The sequence below is a fragment of the Solea senegalensis genome, linkage group LG19 (assembly GCF_019176455.1).
Source record: "Solea senegalensis isolate Sse05_10M linkage group LG19, IFAPA_SoseM_1, whole genome shotgun sequence".
NCBI lineage: Eukaryota > Metazoa > Chordata > Actinopteri > Pleuronectiformes > Soleidae > Solea > Solea senegalensis.
In genome coordinates this window covers 17219737-17239214 of record NC_058038.1, presented here as the reverse complement: position 1 = coordinate 17239214, position 19478 = coordinate 17219737, and the positions used below count along the sequence as shown (strand labels likewise).

General features: G+C 39.0%; 1 protein-coding gene across 2 annotated transcripts; it reads left to right on the top strand.

Annotated features, from left to right (window-relative positions):
* Positions 1–1162: 1162 nt before the first annotated feature.
* LOC122785819 (protein Hook homolog 2-like) lies at positions 1163–18241 on the top strand. 2 transcript variants are annotated; one of them, XM_044051784.1, is made up of 23 exons: positions 1163–1363; positions 2084–2166; positions 3040–3112; positions 3253–3303; positions 3416–3548; positions 3862–3929; positions 4197–4262; positions 5104–5184; positions 7409–7575; positions 7929–8069; positions 8609–8810; positions 8963–9073; positions 10708–10795; positions 11847–11913; positions 12276–12413; positions 13258–13345; positions 14294–14299; positions 14471–14505; positions 14589–14671; positions 14755–14858; positions 15625–15732; positions 15826–15897; positions 16581–18241. In XM_044051784.1, the coding sequence occupies exons 1-23, from the start codon at positions 1319–1321 to the stop codon at positions 16707–16709; spliced, it is 2139 nt and encodes a 712-aa protein (XP_043907719.1). In that variant the 5' UTR covers positions 1163–1318; the 3' UTR covers positions 16710–18241. The 2 variants fall into 2 exon arrangements, with proteins under 2 accessions (XP_043907719.1, XP_043907720.1); XM_044051785.1 differs by lacking the exon at positions 14294–14299.
* Positions 18242–19478: the final 1237 nt, after the last annotated feature.

Genomic DNA, 19478 nt, shown 5'->3' with positions numbered 1-19478 from the left:
GAAAAACAGGAACTCCAGTCAGATACAGTAAAACCAGATGTATGGCACTGTGGTGACTAAACTGGTTTTGGATGGGAATGACTGAACATAACATATAGTGAAGAATTCATCTTATGCAGGTGTTCAACAAGCAAGGTGGACTTACTACATAGTCACTGACTGGGATTCCCAGATGAACTGGAAACAGTGGACAGTGTTAATGTTGTGATTGGCCAATTTAGTTTGATTTGTGACAGTGACTAATAACACGGGACTAGACGTGTGGACGGGGAGATATGCAGATTACCAAGAAAGAAGTGTACGTGTATGACAGCATGTTAATAATATAAGAGCCGCTTCTGACAGGAACCTGCTAAATCACAAACCAGTGCGAGGTTGGTCTGTATATTTGCACTCTGAGAGACACTGAGGACTGTCTGGTTGGCCTCATTGCAGAAAAAAAAAGGAAAATTATATACAAACACAAAGGTGTGATAAAACAGATACAAAAAAAAAGACCTTAACAGACCTTAACTATACATTCAAGTTAAGGTCTGGTGTATTCTATTCCTTGTATTCAAAACATGTTTTAAAACACCTGTGGTACAGTGTTTTTAAACTGTCAGTTTTTACACCAGGGCTTTTTCTGTAGCTATTTGTCAACTAGAGCCATCCAGTGGTGCTTTGAGGAACTTCAAGTGGATATACTGTATGTACATATATCTATATCTATATATATATATAGATATATATGTATACACATATGTATATATATGTGTGTATATATGTATATATACATATATACACACATATATATATATGTATGTGTGTGTATATATGTATATATCTACATACACACACACATATATACACACACACTTATATATGTGTACACATATATATATATACACACACACACGCACATATATATATATATTTTTTTTTCCCTTTAAAATGTTTAAAATGTCCACATGCTCTAACTTTTCTGGCTTATATATTTTGTTTTAACGTTCAAAACAATAAAAGAGTTTAACAACGCTAAGCGAGTACCGCCTTCATTCATCACCTGCTTCCTCTTCTTATTTTCAACCAGGGAATCTCGCGCATAAAATAATATAATATGTTTCCAAGGTAACGCTATTAATACGGAAGCCCGCTTCGATAACGGGAGCCGTAACGCGAAGCAGCACTAGGAGCAGCAGCAGCGGGAGGAGTAGGAGGAGGCCATGGCTCGATATTGAGTGACGTGGACAGTGTCAGGACTGAGTAACAAACTTCGTGGGAATAAAAAGTCTTGTCCTCTCTGTCAGCTCACCCAGGATCCACTGACCACAACACAATGAGTGTGGATAAAGCAGAGCTCTGTGACTCACTGTTTACTTGGGTAAGTTTGATTTTAGGCAGCTTAGTAGCAAGGCTAACAGCCGGGGCTAACAGGTGACAGCAGGTGGACGCTAAGTAAGAAGTAAAATACCGTTGTTGTTGGGAGTTAAAGCCTCACACGATGAACACACACCCATGCAATCCATTGCATATATAAAGTGAACATATAAGCAGCTGCCAGGCGTTAATGTTGTGTGTTTTGTAGCTAAGTGTCGCTAGCCAGCCAAGCTAACAAGCTAAACAGCCAGCTTGAAAGTTTGCCCTTTGTGGTCTGTTAGCTTGTTATCTGTGTTGACAAACTGACTGCAGGGTCAGCAACGTTAGCTGGCACAAAAACAAGCCCAAATAGCTCAGTGTAAGCTCACAGTCTTATGCAGTAATGGTAGGCTGTCCAAAATAGTCACTCCTGAAGCTCAGAGAAAATCCACTTGTTTGTTGCTTCAAAACACAGACACCCTCTCATATTAATAGGTTGCTAAATTGGGCGGCAATCAGGGTATCAGTGCTTATTATCTGACACATCATTTCATAACTCTTCTACTGCAATGTGATTTAGTGCTGATACCAAATCACATTATATCATTTATGGACCACATGTGATTTAGTACACATATAATTAACACATTCTTGTTCACTTACTGTTTTTTAAAAAGTTACAAATAAAATGGCAGTCCAGCAAATGTTTGATGAGGTTTTAATGACTTATTGTTGCCAATTTCAGTTGCAGACGTTTCAGGTGCCGTCATGCAGCAGCAAGCACGACTTGATGAGCGGTGTGGCCATTGCTCATGTGCTGCACAGAATGTAAGGACACACATAATTTGCATTATGAAGAAATGGAGTCTGATGAATACTGGTATTTCTGTGGTGCGTGTCAGTCTTCAGAAACCAGGGAAGCTGATGGATGATGATGCCATTTAATAGCAACGAATGGTACACAAAATTGCTAAATGCCATTTGTGTCTATAATAAATCGTACGAAATACAAAAAACTAAATATCAGAAACCAAAAACAGGGAAAAAAATTTTTACTTTGTCAACAATTGGATGGAAAAAAACATTTTTGACTATATCAAGTTTCTGACAACAAAATAAAACTCAAAATACATAAAATTAATTAATTAATTAAATAAGCAATAAATACACAGCAGATGCAGATTGTGGCAAAATCCCATGAAATATTTGTTAGTGTGTGTTGTGTTCTTTGTATTTTAGTTCTAAAGTGTGCACTTAAAGCAAAAAGGGGCTGGGCAATAATTGAATTTAATTTATGATCGCCCTGCCCTATTCTCACATATATTTGCTTATCTTATGTGGTTTACACTAAACTGATTTGAAACCTGCACACAGCCATCATCTATGCAAATTTTGGTCTGGATTGTTTAAGTTATCTTTGTTTTAAGTAAACCAGTGTGTCCAAACCTAATGAACTTTGTATTCTATGGTGGTTTGTGCTTGTTCTTTCTGCCCTCCACACATAAGTATTTTACAATTTTAAAAAAAAGTTAAAAAACTCCTATTTTAGGTAAATTGAATTGCCTGTTATTCCTATGTGTGATGTTTGACTTTTAATGAACTCTTTATTCAAACTGTGTCGTACTGTGGCCTCCTGTGAGTCCTGATGTCCAGAGATGTGTTGTCCTTGTCACTGGAGTTCTCTTGTGCTCTCATTAACAGAGACTCCTCCTGGTTTAATGTGACATGGTTGGGCAGGATCAAGGAGGAGAGCGGGGCCAACTGGCGCCTCAAGGTAATTTGTGAAACAACAGGATGTGACATAAAACTGTACAGCAACCAAAAGTGCTCAATATCCCCAGGTTTTACTTTTTTTTACTTTTTTCCCTGATGAGAATATGGGTCGAGTTTTTAACTCTTGTTTTATTCCTTCAGGTCAGCAACTTGAAGAAGATTCTGAAGAGTATGATGGAGTATTATCATGATGTAAGAACATTGTAATCATTTTCAATTACATTTGCAGTTGTGTGTGTTTGTTGTTTGTTTCTTTTTGCTACACCTCCACTCAGTTCTGTCTTATCTTCCTGTCCATGAACAGGTGCTCGGTCATCAGGTGTCAGATGAGCACTTGCCAGATGTTAACCTCATAGGAGAGATGGGCGATGTGACTGAGCTGGGAAAGCTGGTACAGCTTGTACTGGGCTGTGCTGTTAGTTGTGAGAAAAAACAAGGTAAGTTGTCTGCTGTGAAAGAAAGAACCAAGCAGATGCAGCCATCTGTGAAGAAAACACACAGGATTAACTCAAAAGTCAGCTCACATGATTCTTGTTTAATGTCCGTTGTGGCTTGAGAGCAAAGATCGCTTTGAAACAACCACATTCTGTTTTCCCTACACCGTCAGGTCACAAATTATAATTTAGAAAAATTAACTACTATTGATTTTGTTATTTGAGCACTTGCTTATTGAACACAAATTGCTTTTTTTTTGTGAATCTATATTTGGCAGCACCATCATTGGTCTATGTTATTGTCTTGTAAACACAGAACAAATACAACAAATAATGACACTTGAGGAATCAGTCCAGCATGTTGTGATGACAGCGATCCAGGAGGTGAGTGAGCCTTTTGTTTATAATCTTCCTTCTGCTTTGAAGAAGTCTTTGATCTTAATTGTCTTAATTGTGGTGGAATTTGGAAAGAGAAATGGATAACGCCCAAATCTTTAAGAGTTCATACTATTCCACCCTCAAATGTATGAAAAAACGCTGCACAAAAAAGAAGTGTTGTCATTCTTTCTTCAGAATAGGCAGGAAATCAATAATCCCGCTTTTGGGAATAATCTTGTGTTTTTGTCTTTGTTGTGGCTGCCTTTTTTTAAGCTCTTATCAAAGGAACCTTCATCTGAACCAGGGAGCCCAGAGACCTACGGAGACTTTGACCACCAGGTAAAACCTGAGCACTTAGGTTCTTCTCTGTGTAATTGTTATTCACTTGCTGGAATTGCGAACAGCATTGCTCGTCAAATTCTGAGGTGATAAATCCCATTTTTTTCTCCATTGTAGAGCAGCCGATCACTGGTGCCCAGTCGTATCGTTAACTGAGAGTTTGGTGAATAAAACTAGCAGACATCAGTAGAGTTCTGATTCTGCTATTCACCATGGCAAGGCTTGGCCAAAGATTGCGTTTAATTCACATTAATGCAGTTAATAGACTACTACTAATAGAGTAGTAGACAGCCAATCTGTGAAAGCTATTATTTCCTTATTTCATAGACATAGTTTCCTTGCCAAAATCTTTACATTTTAACCAAACAACACACCTTAACTACTCCACATTCTTTACATTCTGAGTATGAGATTTTAAAGGTTTTACTTTGTTCTACCTTGTATGAGTTCCTTGTTTGTATTGCATAGAAGACAGAATAATCAAATCTTTTGATCATTCTTTCTTTCTTTTGGAATCTGGATACATTTTTCTGTCCCATCTGTACCCTGATTGGTCACTGCTTTGTTAAGACTGTGCAGCCCAAAAGCAAAACTAATTTTTAAACCACATTTAGAAATTGTTTTTAATCTGTTCGGCCAAACAAACGTCATGTTCACTCATAAATATATGATTGCTGTGATAGGAATATCTCCTCTGTTGTGACCTATCACATCATGTCAAACCGACACAGACTATTATTTCTGTTACTGAAAACCCATCTCACAAATTCAGAGTATTTAGATCAATTATATTTGCTCCATATTACTGGCTGGTCTGTTTCAACATTATATATGCTTGCAGTCCAGGAAGTACTATTTCCTGAGTGAGGAGGCAGATGGGAAGGAGGACCTGAGTCAGCGCTGCCAAAACCTGGAACATCAGGTTGGTTTAATTCAGTTGGTTTACAGTACTGTACGAAAGTCTGAAGGCACCCCCAGCTTTGTTTTTTTTCTGTCAAATTATGTGATCACTGGCATTTGGAATTAAGTGACTTGGTCTTATACATATAATAGCAAGCTGTCAATGAGTTCCACTCTGACAACATGTGTATGTAATGCTCAAGCATGTCTTGAGTTAACCTGGCGTGCTAAACCTTTTTCACAGCAGATGTTTCGACATGAAATAGTAAGACAAACACGGTGGTTAATAGTAATGAGTGTTCTACTTCAAGTTTAAGAGATCCAGGATCATGCTATTGTTTAATTGTAAGATTAGGTCACACTACATACTTGACACTTTAACCTGTAGAAGCAGTTTTCCTGGAATATAGATGATTTATTGTTGCAATAAAGTAATTAAGAAATAGTTATACTGTATGATCACTATAGCATTGTTAAAGCAACACATCTAATGGTGGCCTAAGACTTTTACATGTTTAGTAAATGTCTTATTTTGGAAGGATTTTCTACAACCTTGATCCTGTGATTTAATTTAGGTGAAACCTGAGTTACTCTAGTAACAGGAAGCTGTGCAATTCTACAAGTCCCGGACTTCTGGTGATAGCAGTGGTGTGTGTTTTACAATGCAGCCACACAAACTCGCAGTAATTCAGTAAAAGGTTTGTTAGCTTGTTGAGGAGTTGCAGGTATGCAGCCTGTCCTCTGCAGACCACAATTCCCCCGTAACTGAATCATCTGCTGCTGAAGGAAAACTAATCCACCGTCCAAAAAAGCTGAAAATGTCCATGTCCTGTAATGTGTTTATGATAAAAGATAATTGTCAAGTCAGTCTCATTCTGTGTGACTGCTTCATGATAAAAGCATCACATGTTTCACTGGCTAATTGCTGTTGATGTGAAACTGCAGAAGCAGGAAACGTTTGGTATGCATTAGCAGCAACTGTGGCTGCAGCAAACAATTGCTGTCTTATGTCAATTAGAAAAAAAGGATTATACGCTGCACTGTTTCCTATGAAACTATGCAGAGCAGGAATCCTGTATGTTTCAGACTAGAGAGGTGATTAGTAAACATTACAATGGATGGCTATTGTTAAAAAAAGCACAACTGTTCTTTGGTTTTGTGGTGATAAAAGATATTTGAACTCAATGACATTCAGAATGTTAGAGGCTGTCGTTGTGCTGCAGTGTGGTTGCAGCATGTTGCTGAATGTTTGAATGCGTTTGCCTGCAGCTTTTGTGCTATGGTCCTTATTGATTATCCCGCCTTAGACTTTGTGTTCCTATTGCTTGTTTTTGCTGTACTGACCAAGAAAGGATTATTTAGATTTTTTGTTTTTTTTTAACACTGTAGTCAATAGTTGCATAACATCAAGATAAAACTGACACATTGCCCTGGGATGGAGCAGTAGCCAACAATAATTTGTACCGCTACCAGCCCACCTGTTTGTTTACTTGCATAGCCCACGCATTTGGGATTAGTCATTTGTGTTGTTTTGAAAGCTATTTACCGTTACTGGTCCTGTGCTAAAGCATGCAATCTGTCCTTGAAGTTCGGTGGATGTTTTTGAAACTGGAAAGATGTCCAGCAGGTAAATATACACTCTTCTTTTAAATACTGTACTACAAGCTTCTCTAACTGTAACCTCAGCTCAGCCTGACTCAAAGGTAATGCATCTCTGAAAAGCACCCTCTCTCTCTCTCTCTCCCCGTCTCGGTTCAAACCTTCAGCCTGAATTCAGAACATTTCTCTTCTCCAACTGTAACAGTGCAACCAGTATCACTAAAGCGCCTGAGCTATGTATATTCTTCTATTTATATCATGAGAGGCTGGGCTGGACCCTAAGGCTAATTTCTAACAACTAACTCTGTTGAGAAAGTTCCATTTGTTTAAGACCATTCACACCAGCTGACCGACTATGACTGAGCATGTGAAATGAGAGCGAGCATGTGTTGGAGGTCTTCGTCCCTGCATTAAGGGTGGCTAGTGTTGCTGTGTGTCAGTGTTTTCTGCTTTACCTCTTTGAATTACCTGAATGCCAGCTGAGAATGAGAACTCTTTTGTCCTCTATTTTGATGAAGTTTTTATTTCAATTAACTTCTGAGGACTTTTCTGATGCATTGCTTTTTTGGCTGTTGTGATCTTTATTTTGTGAATCTTCATAGCTTCTCTCTAATATCCTTTGTTCCCCTCATTTTCCCCCCCAACAGTTGTCCGTGGCACTGGAGGAGAAATTGACCCTACAAGCAGAGACTCGCGCCCTGAAGGAAAAGCTGAGCCGCCGTGACTCCCTGGACACCACCACCACTTCCATCACCGGCAAAAAGCTGCTGCTGCTGCAGAGTCAGATGGAGCAGTTGCAAGAAGAGAATTATAGGTACACACACACACAGTTTGATTTGTTTTGGAAAACATCTTACTTGGACAATGAGACCCAAGCTTATGTACAAAATACAAATGTATTTATTTACTTTTAAGAAGTGTAGTGGGAAAAAATAGGTGTAGATTGGAAACATGTTTTTAAATTGCCTTGTTTTGTTTCTTACTTCACCCCACGGAGTGTGAGTGAAGTATTGTTTTTAGTGGCTCTATTCGTCTGTCTGTGTGTCTGTCTGTGTTTCCGTACCCACACGTGCCGATATGACCAACAGAGGCTTGTTGCGTGAAGTCTGCCATCTCTGATTGCCTTGTTTTATCATATAATGGACCCATGTTTCCCCCTTGTTTCAGACTGGAGAATAGCAGAGATGACTTGCGTCTGCGAGAAGAGATTTTGGAGCGGGAGGTGACCGACCTGCAGCTGCGTAATGAAGAGTTGACCAGCCTAGCGCAGGAGGCCCAGTCCCTCAAAGACGAGATGGACATTCTCAGGTGAGAGAACTAGCACTGAGCTGGATTTATAGTAGCCAACTTTTATTGAAAATTACATTCAAATTGAAGTTTATACTCTTTAACTTCAGAATGTCATGCATGGTGGGCCAAGGAGAGCCTCTCAAAATGCAATTCATTAGTGATTAATTGGTTGTTGGTGGTGTTTTACTGAGAGAATATTGTATTTTTTGTAAGCTGAAGCATATTCTGACTTTCATGGTGGTTGTAGCTTTTATTATGTTTACGGCAAATGGCAAAGTCACACACCAAAATTTCAGACTCACCATCAACCAGCCTCATATTTTAAGCAGTATTATAATTAATTATACTCAGACAGAAACAAAACTCCCACACACTGACGTCCATTAGCTCCTCTCTGGCATCTGTGTTGGTAATATGAATTTTATGCATGGACTCTGGCTTGCACCACAGTTGTTGGTTTACAGTTGAGTACATACCCACACAGATGTATTGTGTTTTACTGAAATTCCATATTCCTGTGCTTGGGGCTCAACACATCCCACACATCTCCCCCTCAGGCACTCGTCTAATCGAGTGAACCAGCTCGAAACACTGGTGGAGACGTATAAACGGAAGCTGGAGGATCTGGGAGACCTGCGAAGACAGGTGCGCCTCCTGGAGGAGCGCAATACTGTGTACATGCAGCGTACCTGTGAGCTGGAGGAGGAGCTCCGCCGGGCGAACGCAGTCCGCAACCAGCTGGACACCTACAAGAGACAGGCAAGAAGGAGGGCGTGAGATACTTGCTGTCGTGTTGACGTCCAAGTGGTGTTAAACACATCACATGGCTTCCGCACGTGTCCGGAAAACGTTGCAGCTTGTATAGAGCGCTCCTGCCAACACAGACTGTTGCTATGCTTTCTTTCTTGCAGGCTCATGAGCTTCACACCAAGCACTCAGCAGAGGCCATGAAAGCTGAGAAGTGGCAGTTTGAGTACAAGAACCTTCACGACAAGTATGATGCACTGCTGAAAGAGAAAGAAGTGAGTTGGTGAAAACCATCAGGAAATCAAAGTTCACTTGTGAAGTGCACAGTCCTTTTACTGTAATGTCTTATCAATGTGTAGCATCTGTGTGTACTGTGTCTCTACAGTATGGTATGGCCATACACTACTGTCTTGTCATATCTAGTAATGGACGATACCACTTTTTTGCATCCAATATGGATATCACAAACCGATATTCGTTTGATACAGATTTGTGCAAAGATCCAACTATGTAACAAATACTGTTCTCTCAAAAAGAAGAAACAAACAGCCTAAACTTTAATAACATTATTAAATTTATTAATAGCATTAGCATTCATCATCAAATTCAGTAGAAGAATGTTGGAACAAATTCATATCCTGAAGTTCTTATCTTTGCAGTTGACTATTTAAAATGTTTATGATATCCTCTGGTAGTGCTCTGTCTTGTTCTGAAGCATGAATACATGACTTTATATTGCAATCACAATATATGTCAGGAAAATAGATATTTTACCCAAATTGTTCAGGTGATGAAGTTTTTTTATTTCAGTGATGGTAGTCCTTGAAGAAGCTCATGTACCTGACTGACTAAAGTTAGTTTTTGTGTCAACTGGGGAGCATTTTTAGAGTGTGTTTTTTTTTTCCAGCTTTTCACTAAACTTAACACCTTTCTTCAAAGAATCGCAGAGCAACAACACTAGAAAATTCTTAGCCACTTTCATAGAAGATAATCACCAGTATTGCTCAGTAGGCATGATTTCAGCCTTTCCTTCTGCAGACATGCATCTCTATGCCTCTCCCACTTATGACATGTGTGACAGGTGACATAGATGTGAATGAGCTTCAAGCTTGCTGGCTGAGTGATTATATTACAAGTAAATATAGCTCTAATCAAAGCACAGTTTACATTACACATATTTTGACATTGGTAAAGAAATATTTGTTATGCAAAGCAGCAGCTCGGAGGTTAACATGAAACCTTTGACGTTTCAATGTGTACAAAACAACAGCTTTGTTTGTTGATGTTGCAACAAAATACTTTATATGAGCACAGAGAGTAGGAAAGAACTGAACAGAATATCAATACAATTTGCATTTTTATAGCCAGTAATTGTATTGTCATGTGGCAACATTGGGCAAACTTTAGCTTCTTCTCATACATCATAAAGTTTTTTGTTCTCAACAGTTTTTAATTACATCCTCCTTTTTCACATTGACCATACACTGTCACACCATATACCAGGTCTTGTTGTGATGATAACGGGACACACACACACATGCGTCAGGGGAAACTGTTGCCAGGCAAATATCATACTATTCTTCAGTGGACTCCCACGTCCAGTGTCAGTTCTAGCACCTTCTGTAATCTGACAGCAGTGATAAATGTGCCTAGTTAGTTGTGGGAGCAATTAAGAAATACACACTGTACCAATGTGTCTACATATACTGTACATTCGTAATAATTTAATTGAAATAGTTAATTCGCCTGTTTTTGCCTCACTCTCTAGGGCATTATATGTTGGCATGTAAATCTGAAAATAAATTAGTTCCATATTCATATGTGTGTGTTACAAAAGGACTGTTTTTCTTTTTGGTCAAATATCAGATGAAGATCAGAAACATCAATTTGTGCTGTGCTTTGTTTTTAGCGTCTGATCTCGGAGAGAGATACGCTTCGGGAGACAAATGATGAGCTCAGGTGTGCACAAGTCCAGCAGAGGTGCCTCAGTGGAGCAGGTGAGTCTTGGTTGTCCTCTGTCTGGAAGTAAATCAAAATAAATGGGTCACAATCTGGCAAAATCATATTTTACAATATTGTACGTGTAATAGAACACATTAAAGTCCCTGTAAAGTAATAAAAAAACAATTATTTCTTACTTTTCCCACCTTACTAAAAAGGAATAATTTCAAAAAAGTCATGAAGTGTTTCATATTTCATGTATAAATGTTGCAACATTCTCTGCTCTGTGTGCTCCCTGGTGGAGTTGAACACACACACACTTACACGCTGACCTACATGCTTTAGTGGGGACCAAAGTCTGTGACTGTTGATGTTCTTCAGTTTGTTTGTACAGAGTATAAACACTCCAAAGTTAACAAACCTGCAGTTGAGAATGTTTGCATTTGTTTGCAGTTTAAAGACACTGTACACAAACACAGAGCTGGTTTAGCTACAGTCCTGCTCTCTATCAGTGGTACCTGCTCTTCTTTCTGTTCTTCTCCACTTCCTCATCTTTGGAGACTTTGGAGATAAAATGGAGATTTTTTACATCGAGGTGAAAGGCATTTAAAAAAATAATAATAATAATTTCTCAGCTAGCTAGCAAACTAGTGGGAGCAGGTGCATTTACTCAAGAGTGAACAGTAAACCACTGATGAAGCACGCTGTTTTTATATCATAACAGCATTTGAGGAGTTACGTGGCTCTTATGCATCACCGAGAAATATTTTAAGACGCACCTAAAACAATCTTGAGCAGAATTACTCCATAATTTTTACTCATTGTTTTTTAACATTTATAATGTGTGAAGAGGAGTGTCTCTGCATTTGCTTTACACACATTTTAACGTTTTGTCATGCAATATGCTGGTTTTAAATTTCCACATTTAAAAAAAGCTGTTGACTGAAGTGACTGTGAAATAAACGACTTTAAAGTGTGTCACAGGACTCTATGTTCAAGTTAATGTATTCATTGAAACAGTTTTCCTGAAGACTATTTGTTGTAAAGTATTTCTACACTAATAAAACTCTTTTGTCAAACTCTCAGTTGATGTCTTTGTCTCCACAGGAGGCTTGTGTGACACTGACGTCCCTGTTGGGAACCTTGCTGCAGAGATCATGCCCACTGAGCTCAAGTATGTCTGTTATTATTTATCAGTATCATTGCAATGCTGTACGTGTGTGGATCAGCTGTGATGATGAGGGGTTCATGTGTGGAGCAGTGCACTTTTGAATCATCAGTGGCCCACTCAAACTATATATTTATCTTAAGTGTGAGATAAACTACTCAGACCTTTTACCACAACCACATAAGTTTATTTTTAGAGCTTATCTGCGCAATTGGCCCCTGAAAGCGCGACACATGGCAGCACATTTGGTTTGGGCATTGTCAGATCGAAAGCTTGGTCACAACATGTTGTGTGTGTGTGTTTTCACCACTCCCTGACCTTTTTCATTTGTCCTCCACTTTCTTTTCCTCTTTTCATTCTTTCAACAGGGAGACCGTTGTGCGCCTTCAGAGTGAAAACAAGATGTTGTGTGTCCAGGAGGAGAGCTACAGCCAGAAACTGGTGGAGGTGCAGGCCGAGCTGGAGGAAGCTCAGCGCAGCAGGAACACTCTGGAAACTCAGAACAGGTAGGAAAGTGTATGTGTATGTGTCCTGAACATGAATAAATAAATAATCATTCCCCTTCTCTCTTGCCATATTGTGTGCTCCTGGACATTAAGCTGCCTGTTTGGCTGATAGTAGGAGTGATGTCTGCCTAAATGTCAACTCACCCTCTGGACTGTGTGCTCAACTGCGCTGTGTGGGCTGCATTGGAGGACAGACAGCAGAAAGCCAGATTGTCCCTTGACTGTGCGTGTGTGTGTATATATGTGTGTGTTTACATGCCTATGGGCATGTGGACATGTGGGTGGACTGTGCGTGTGTATTACAACACCAGGCCCAGGGTGTGGGAAGCATCCTCAGCAACAGTAACAGGAGGAGAGGAGTGGAGGGAGCATACTCAGCAGAGCAGAGCTGGGATTGGCCAGGCAGCTCACTTGCTAAGGATCCATGTGATGCAATGCAAAGGTCTTCCACTCCGAGACCCTTACTTACCAACCTCGGCTTTCTTCTTTCCCTCTTATGTTTACACATCCTCAAGTATCCCTGTCCTTTTTTTTTTCTTTAGTTTTCTCCACTTTTTCTCGTGTCTTCTCTGCTCATCTTTTGCTTCCTAACCTCTGCTGACATCGTATCACCCTGTCCTCTAGAACGTCCACTGGTTCCTCGTCCCACAACCCAAGTCCTTCTCTCATGCGAAGACCTCACCCACCTCCTATCTCCACCACACAGAATCAATAAAGCATTCTTCAGAGCTGCCTTCCTTGCCCTGGCATCGGTGTTTTATGAGATACGTTTTTGTGTCTGTGAATATCTGGATTTATTTACCCCTCTCTCTGTTTCCCTCCTCTCTCCTCGTCTGTGTCCCAGGTTGAACCAGCAGCAGATCTCAGAGCTGCGTGCTCAGATCGAGGAGCTCCAGAAAGCACTGCAGGAGCAGGACAGCAAGAATGAAGATGTGAGTGGACAGAGACAGAGAGCGGGAGAGAGAGAAAAACGAGAAGAAGCTGCATCCTTCTTCACTTTTAAAACTTTTCTCATCACCATCTTACTTTTCTACGATCAAGTTCAGAGTATAAACACAGTGTGCAAGTGAAAACTTGCAACTAATCAACTAGATTGGCTTGCATGTTTTGTCATCAGATAGTTGCTGTCATGATTAACGAATATCAAGGAATAGCAAGGATAATTTTAGAAGTGCTTAGGGATGGTATTGAGGCTCTAAATTGGTAAAGTTCCTTTTTGGTCAGTACAGAAGTACCAATGCGTGTCTGGGGACATTCATACTTATTTTACTGTACGTCTAAGTTGGCTTTTAAAAAGGTGGGAATTGGAAAATTGCTGACATCCAATTCCCGGCTGTCCGCCTGGGATTGCATTGCTTTGTTTATTACTTAAAATGGGAACACTAGCAACCCCACAAAACGGTCTATAAACATGAGGCAGTTCACAGACGTGCAGCGTCCTCTGTTCAGACACTGTTGGCATCTCTTTAAGACCTTCAACTTGATTTACTAAATAATCTCTAAGTCAAGCAGCAGCCTCTGAACAAGTACAAGTTTATTGTGAACTTTAAAAGTTGTTAAACTTCAAAAAAGAAGACCCTGCCCTCTGGTGGTGAGCTAAGAAGTAACCTCTACCTCACCTTTATGTTCAGGCATCATGAGCACCAAGTTATATGTTTGATTAAGCGTACGCTTTTTGTGTAAGCACGCTGTTTGAGTGCCAGTACACAGAGTGAGTAACCTGGACAGACAGCTGTCAAAGTTTGAGTGTCTGTTCTCCTTGTAATACATGTTGTGTGGGACTTTAACCCAAGTCTGCTGTGGTGAATCACTGTTAACGCCTGCCCCTCTCTGTCTGTCTCTCTCCACCTGCCCCCATCGGTCAACTCTGCCAAAATCAGGCTATCGTAAGTACGGCCCACCCTCTGTCCAACTGGCCCATGATTTAACTCTTTGACAGCCTGGCTTTCACTTCTTGTACCATGTTTGTTGATTTGTGTTTGTGTGTTATTTAAACAAAACCTTGCACTTCTTAAGTTTTAATGTTTTTTTTCTCCCTCCTTTTTTTTTTTTTTCAGTCCTCCTTATTGAAGAAGAAGCTTGAGGAACATTTGTAAGTACCGCACTTTTCTGATGTTTCGTGCATCATTTGAATTACAATCACATTCACACACACGTGCTCTGTGCTCATTGCAGGGAGAAGCTCCATGAAGCTCACTCAGATCTCCAAAAGAAAAGAGAGGTCATCGATGACCTCGAGCCCAAAGTGGACGGCAACAGTAAGTCGGCTCTTCTTTCATCACCTTCCTCTGTCCATGCTTTCTTCTCCTCTCAACACTTGTTTTTATTTCCGCCCTCTCAGTGGCGAAGAAGATTGATGAACTCCAGGAGAGCTTGCGTAAAAAGGACGAGGACATGAAGCAGATGGAGGAGCGATACAAGCGCTATGTGGAGAAGGCAAGAACGGTCAGTAAACCATAACTGAACAGCTTGTCCTTCTCAGCATGTAGCTCAACATGTATTTTTAAAAAAGGGGGATTTTTCATTTAAAGGTCAGTGTGTAAGAATTAGTCACATCTAAAGGTGAGACGACAAACATAGGACTCCTTCACTCACCTCTTCCTTTCCAAAGCATACTAGGGTGGGGTTTTTATACCAGAAAGAAGGCAAACACACTTTTACAACTCTTTATCTCTCTCTCTCTGCTGTTTCTTTCTTCTTCTTTGTTGGTTTATGCATCAGGTTTATGTAGGAAGAGCCTTTCTTCATTTGGGTGGTAAGCTTTCGTCTCAGAACGTGGAATGCACGTTCATCAGAGTTGCCGTAGAAACATGTTTGCATGAGATGACAGCCTCCATAAAGCAAAGTCCATATAAAAGCCAAACCAGTTTTTTATATTCAATCAGTTTTTTATATTTAAGCTATTCAACACCTGTACAAACAATCTTGTGAGTAAATATATGTAATTTCTCTCAATAAAGTGGACTTTTGCTCAGTTTAACTCATCAAAGTCCGTTGAGAGCTGCTGTGTAGGACTCCTACAGAAAGAAGTTTTGTGTTCAACTACATCAAGTAGTGTCACTTGAAAAAAACTCTTACCACCCAATCTTGCCAAAAGTCATTATTGGTAGTGCTGCATCAGTTTTGACCTTTTTTTAAAAACTGTCCTTCATGAGTGTGACAGAGTTACATTAAATATAATGTCAAAGCACTAAAGCTGTCTTGTGTGCAGGTGATCAAAACCCTGGATCCCAAGCAGCAGCCGGTGACTGGTGCTCCTGACATTCAAGCTCTCAAGAACCAGCTGACGGAGAAGGAAAGAAGGATCCACCACCTGGAGGTGATAACATTTTTTTAATACAAACACAAAAAAATGAGATAAAGGTACCTTTGTTAAATCTCACTACTGTGTATGTGATGTTTCTTTGCTCAGCACGACTATGAGAAGAGCAGAGTCCGACACGATCAAGAGGAGAAGCTCATCATCAGTGCATGGTACAACATGGTAAGCCAGTGTTTTTAGACGACATACTAAAGTATGACTTTTTGTCACATTTTGGACGACATACTAAAGTATGACTTTTTGTCAAATTTTGGACGACATACTAAAGCATGACTTTTTTGTCATGACATACTTTTTTTTTGTCAAATTTTGGATGACATACTAAAGTATGACTTTTTTGTCAAATTTTGGACATATACTAAAGTATGACTTTTTTGTCAAATTTTAGACGACATACTAAAGTATGACTTTTTGTCAAATTTTGGATGACATACTAAAGCATGACTTTTTTGTCACATTTTAGATGACATACTAAACTGACTTTTTGGTCAAAAATTGGACGACATAATATACTATGACTTTTTTGTCACATTTTGGTCGACATACTAAACTGACTTTTTTGTCAAACTTAACTGCTGACGACTGCTAGAGTTTTATTTGTAACTGTTACAACCAGGCACCAGAAACACTGTATTACTCATACATAGTAAGAACTGCTTCATGGTCCCATATGAAACATACGAAAATGAACACCGACTTTAGGCCTACATTATACAATGGAAATGCATTTCAAATATTCGTTAAAAAAAGGTTTTTATATTGTGTGAAAACAGTGCAACCACCTGTTTTGTAATGAAAGCGTTTCGTCGTTTGACCATGTTGATTCTTCGCTCTCTTTTTCTCAGGGTATGGCATTGCATCAGAAAGTGACCGGCGAGCGAGTGGGACCCTCTAACCAGGCCATGTCCTTCCTCGCCCAGCAGAGACAGTCCACCAACGCCAGGAGAGGACTGATTCGAAATCACCCAAGATAATGGGATGTAAAAAAATAGCAACGCTCCAGCAGATGAACAAAACAAAACACACAGAGATGATACTGACTGGAGATACAGCAATCTTCACCTGAACCTCTGTAATTTTGCCTCAATGCCTTCACTGGGTTGCTGCGCCTCAAAGAGAATGTTTCCTTGCTGCTGCTGCCCCCTGCTGGATCGTAATGGTACAAGATATATTTTTGTTCTCTGTGTAGCCTCAGAGGAGAGAGACGCTACAGTGTTTGACTGTGATGTTGATCAAATTCAGAGTTAACTCACAGAAAGAAATGACTGGCTGGAGTAGGAGGAGTCATAGCCTTAAAAAGAGACTGTCACCTTTTAAGGTGGCTTTTGTTTCCTCTTTAGCTTCTCAGACACACTCCTATTGTTTTAATTTTTAACATTTTTTTAATACATGATGAAATGTGAATTAGTTTTGTCAAGGTTACAGGTGAAATGTGGTTGACGAGGTAGAGGCAATACATTTACTACTGTATTTTTAATGCTGTAAAGCTACACAAGTTGGTGTTGGAACTAAGCTAAGGACATTAGCCATTAGTACACCTCTTTGGTTTTGTTTATTTGTTTTTCCTTCCTGAAAATGTGTGTTTAGTGTTGTTTTGTTTTGCTGTGATAATATATCAAGACCAGGAGGTTTGTTTAATGGCTTTAGTCATATTTTTTCTCTAATTGAGTATTCACAATAATACATTTTTATTACAATCTTACAAGGTACACAAAAGCACTTTCTCTCTACATGGGTGGGTTTGTCCTTTGCCTCACTACATACATTACTCTTGTCTCATTTTATTTAAAGATTCTAGGGTCTCATTCATCATGTCGAGTGCTAATGTGACTTCTGTGAATGATTTTGATTTTTCTTTTTTCTAATTCCTTTTCGTGCCCTCTTCCCAAAGACTGAAGAAGGGTGTTGTGGGTTGGACCTAATGCCACTCACCACTTTATTCACAGCTTTTCAATGATGTGAACAGAGACAACTGAAGGCCTCTTTGTTTATCACAAAAGCTGGAAAACATGATATTATTGATTCCCTCATTTTAATAACACTAAAAATGATCAAAAACTTGGCTAATGGCTAACCTCATCCATAGTTCAACCGACGTGGAAGGATTATGTTCATTAATACACTGGAATTTATTCACTTATGGTACTTTTACTTTTCAGCTGATGTAGTAACTTCAATGTGTCCCATGTCAGACCTGCTGGTTTTGTCCCTGTTAACATTTGTGCTATGATCCACACAGACCAGAATCCTGCTGTTGTGTGCATGTGCTGTTTTTTTTTTTTTTCTGATGTTTCATTATTTTTGAGTTCATATTTATGGTGGTGTGTCATTATCTTTGCTGCACATTTGCATGGCTGGAAGGGTTGAACATTTTTGGTTATTGTATCACAATGGTCTAGTAGATTAACCATACTGAACTTCACACAGGGGTCTGAGGCAAGGTAAAGAGTTGTAGTCCTGTCTGCTCTACTTTTGCACTACAAATAAATGGGATCTTGAGAAAGTGTGTTAAGTGTGTTCTTTCCATTCATGAATTCAGAAGAAAATTTTGGGTGACATACTAAAGTATGACTTTTTTGTCTCGTTTTGGACAACATACTACACTACGACTTTTTGGATGAGTTTGGACAACATACTATACTATGACTTTATCAAAATTTGGACAACATACTAAAGTATGACTTTTTTCTCATTTTTGACGACACTATACTATGACTTTTTTGTCAAAATTTGTACGACATACTAAATTGACTTTTTTGTCACTTTTTGGACAGCATGCTGTACTATAACTTCATTGTCAAAATTTAGATGACATTATACTATGACATTTTTGGGTGATTTTGGACAACATGACTTTTTTATCTCATCTTTGACGATATACTATACTACGATGTTTTTGTCAAACTTTGGACGACACTACTATGACTTTTTTGTCAAAATTTGGACGACATACTGAACTGACTTTTTTGTCAAAATTTGGATGACATACTACACTATGACTTTTTTGTCTCATTTTGGACAACATACTGTACTACGACTTTTTTGTCAAAATTTAGACGACATTATACTATGACATTTTTGGGTGATTTTGGACAACATGACTTTTTTATCTCATCTTTGACGATATACTATACTACGATGTTTTTGTCACATTTTGAGCATTTCGCGATTTTTTGAATACTTGACCACATACTAAACGCCATGTGACTTTTTTACTTGAATCCTGTTTTTAAGTTAGGCAGGTTTGAATCTTATTGATACTATACTATAACATTTTTGTCAAAATTAAGACGAAACCCGATACTATGACTTTTTTGTCACTTTTTGGACGACATACTATATGACATTTTTGGGTGATTTTGGACGACATACTGTACTATGACTTTTTTGTCTCATCTTTGACGATATACTATACTTTGATGTTTTTGTCACATTTTAGACAACAAACTATACTATGACTTTTTTTTCAAAATTTGGATGACATACTAAACTATTACTTTTAAGTCAAAATTTGAACGACATACTAAACTATGACTTTTTTGTCAAAATTTGGATGACATTGTATACTATGACTTTTCGTCACTTTTTGGACGACATACTAAACAACAACTTTTTTGTCAAAATTTGGACAACATACTAAACCATGACTTTTTTGTCAAAATGTGGACGACTTACTAAACTATAACTTTTTTGTCACTTTTTGGACGGCATGCTGTACTATAAGTTTTTTGTCAAAATTTGGA

Excerpts from the sequence above, each read along its gene's own strand:
- LOC122785819 (XM_044051784.1), top strand. The coding sequence starts at position 1,319 with ATGAGTGTGGATAAAGCAGAGCTCTGTGACTCACTGTTTACTTGG. Across the intron at positions 11,914-12,275 it reads ATCATGCCCACTGAGCTCAA|GGAGACCGTTGTGCGCCTTC; the intron begins GTATGTCTGTTA and ends TTCTTTCAACAG. Across the intron at positions 14,672-14,754 it reads GCCCAAAGTGGACGGCAACA|TGGCGAAGAAGATTGATGAA; the intron begins GTAAGTCGGCTC and ends CCGCCCTCTCAG.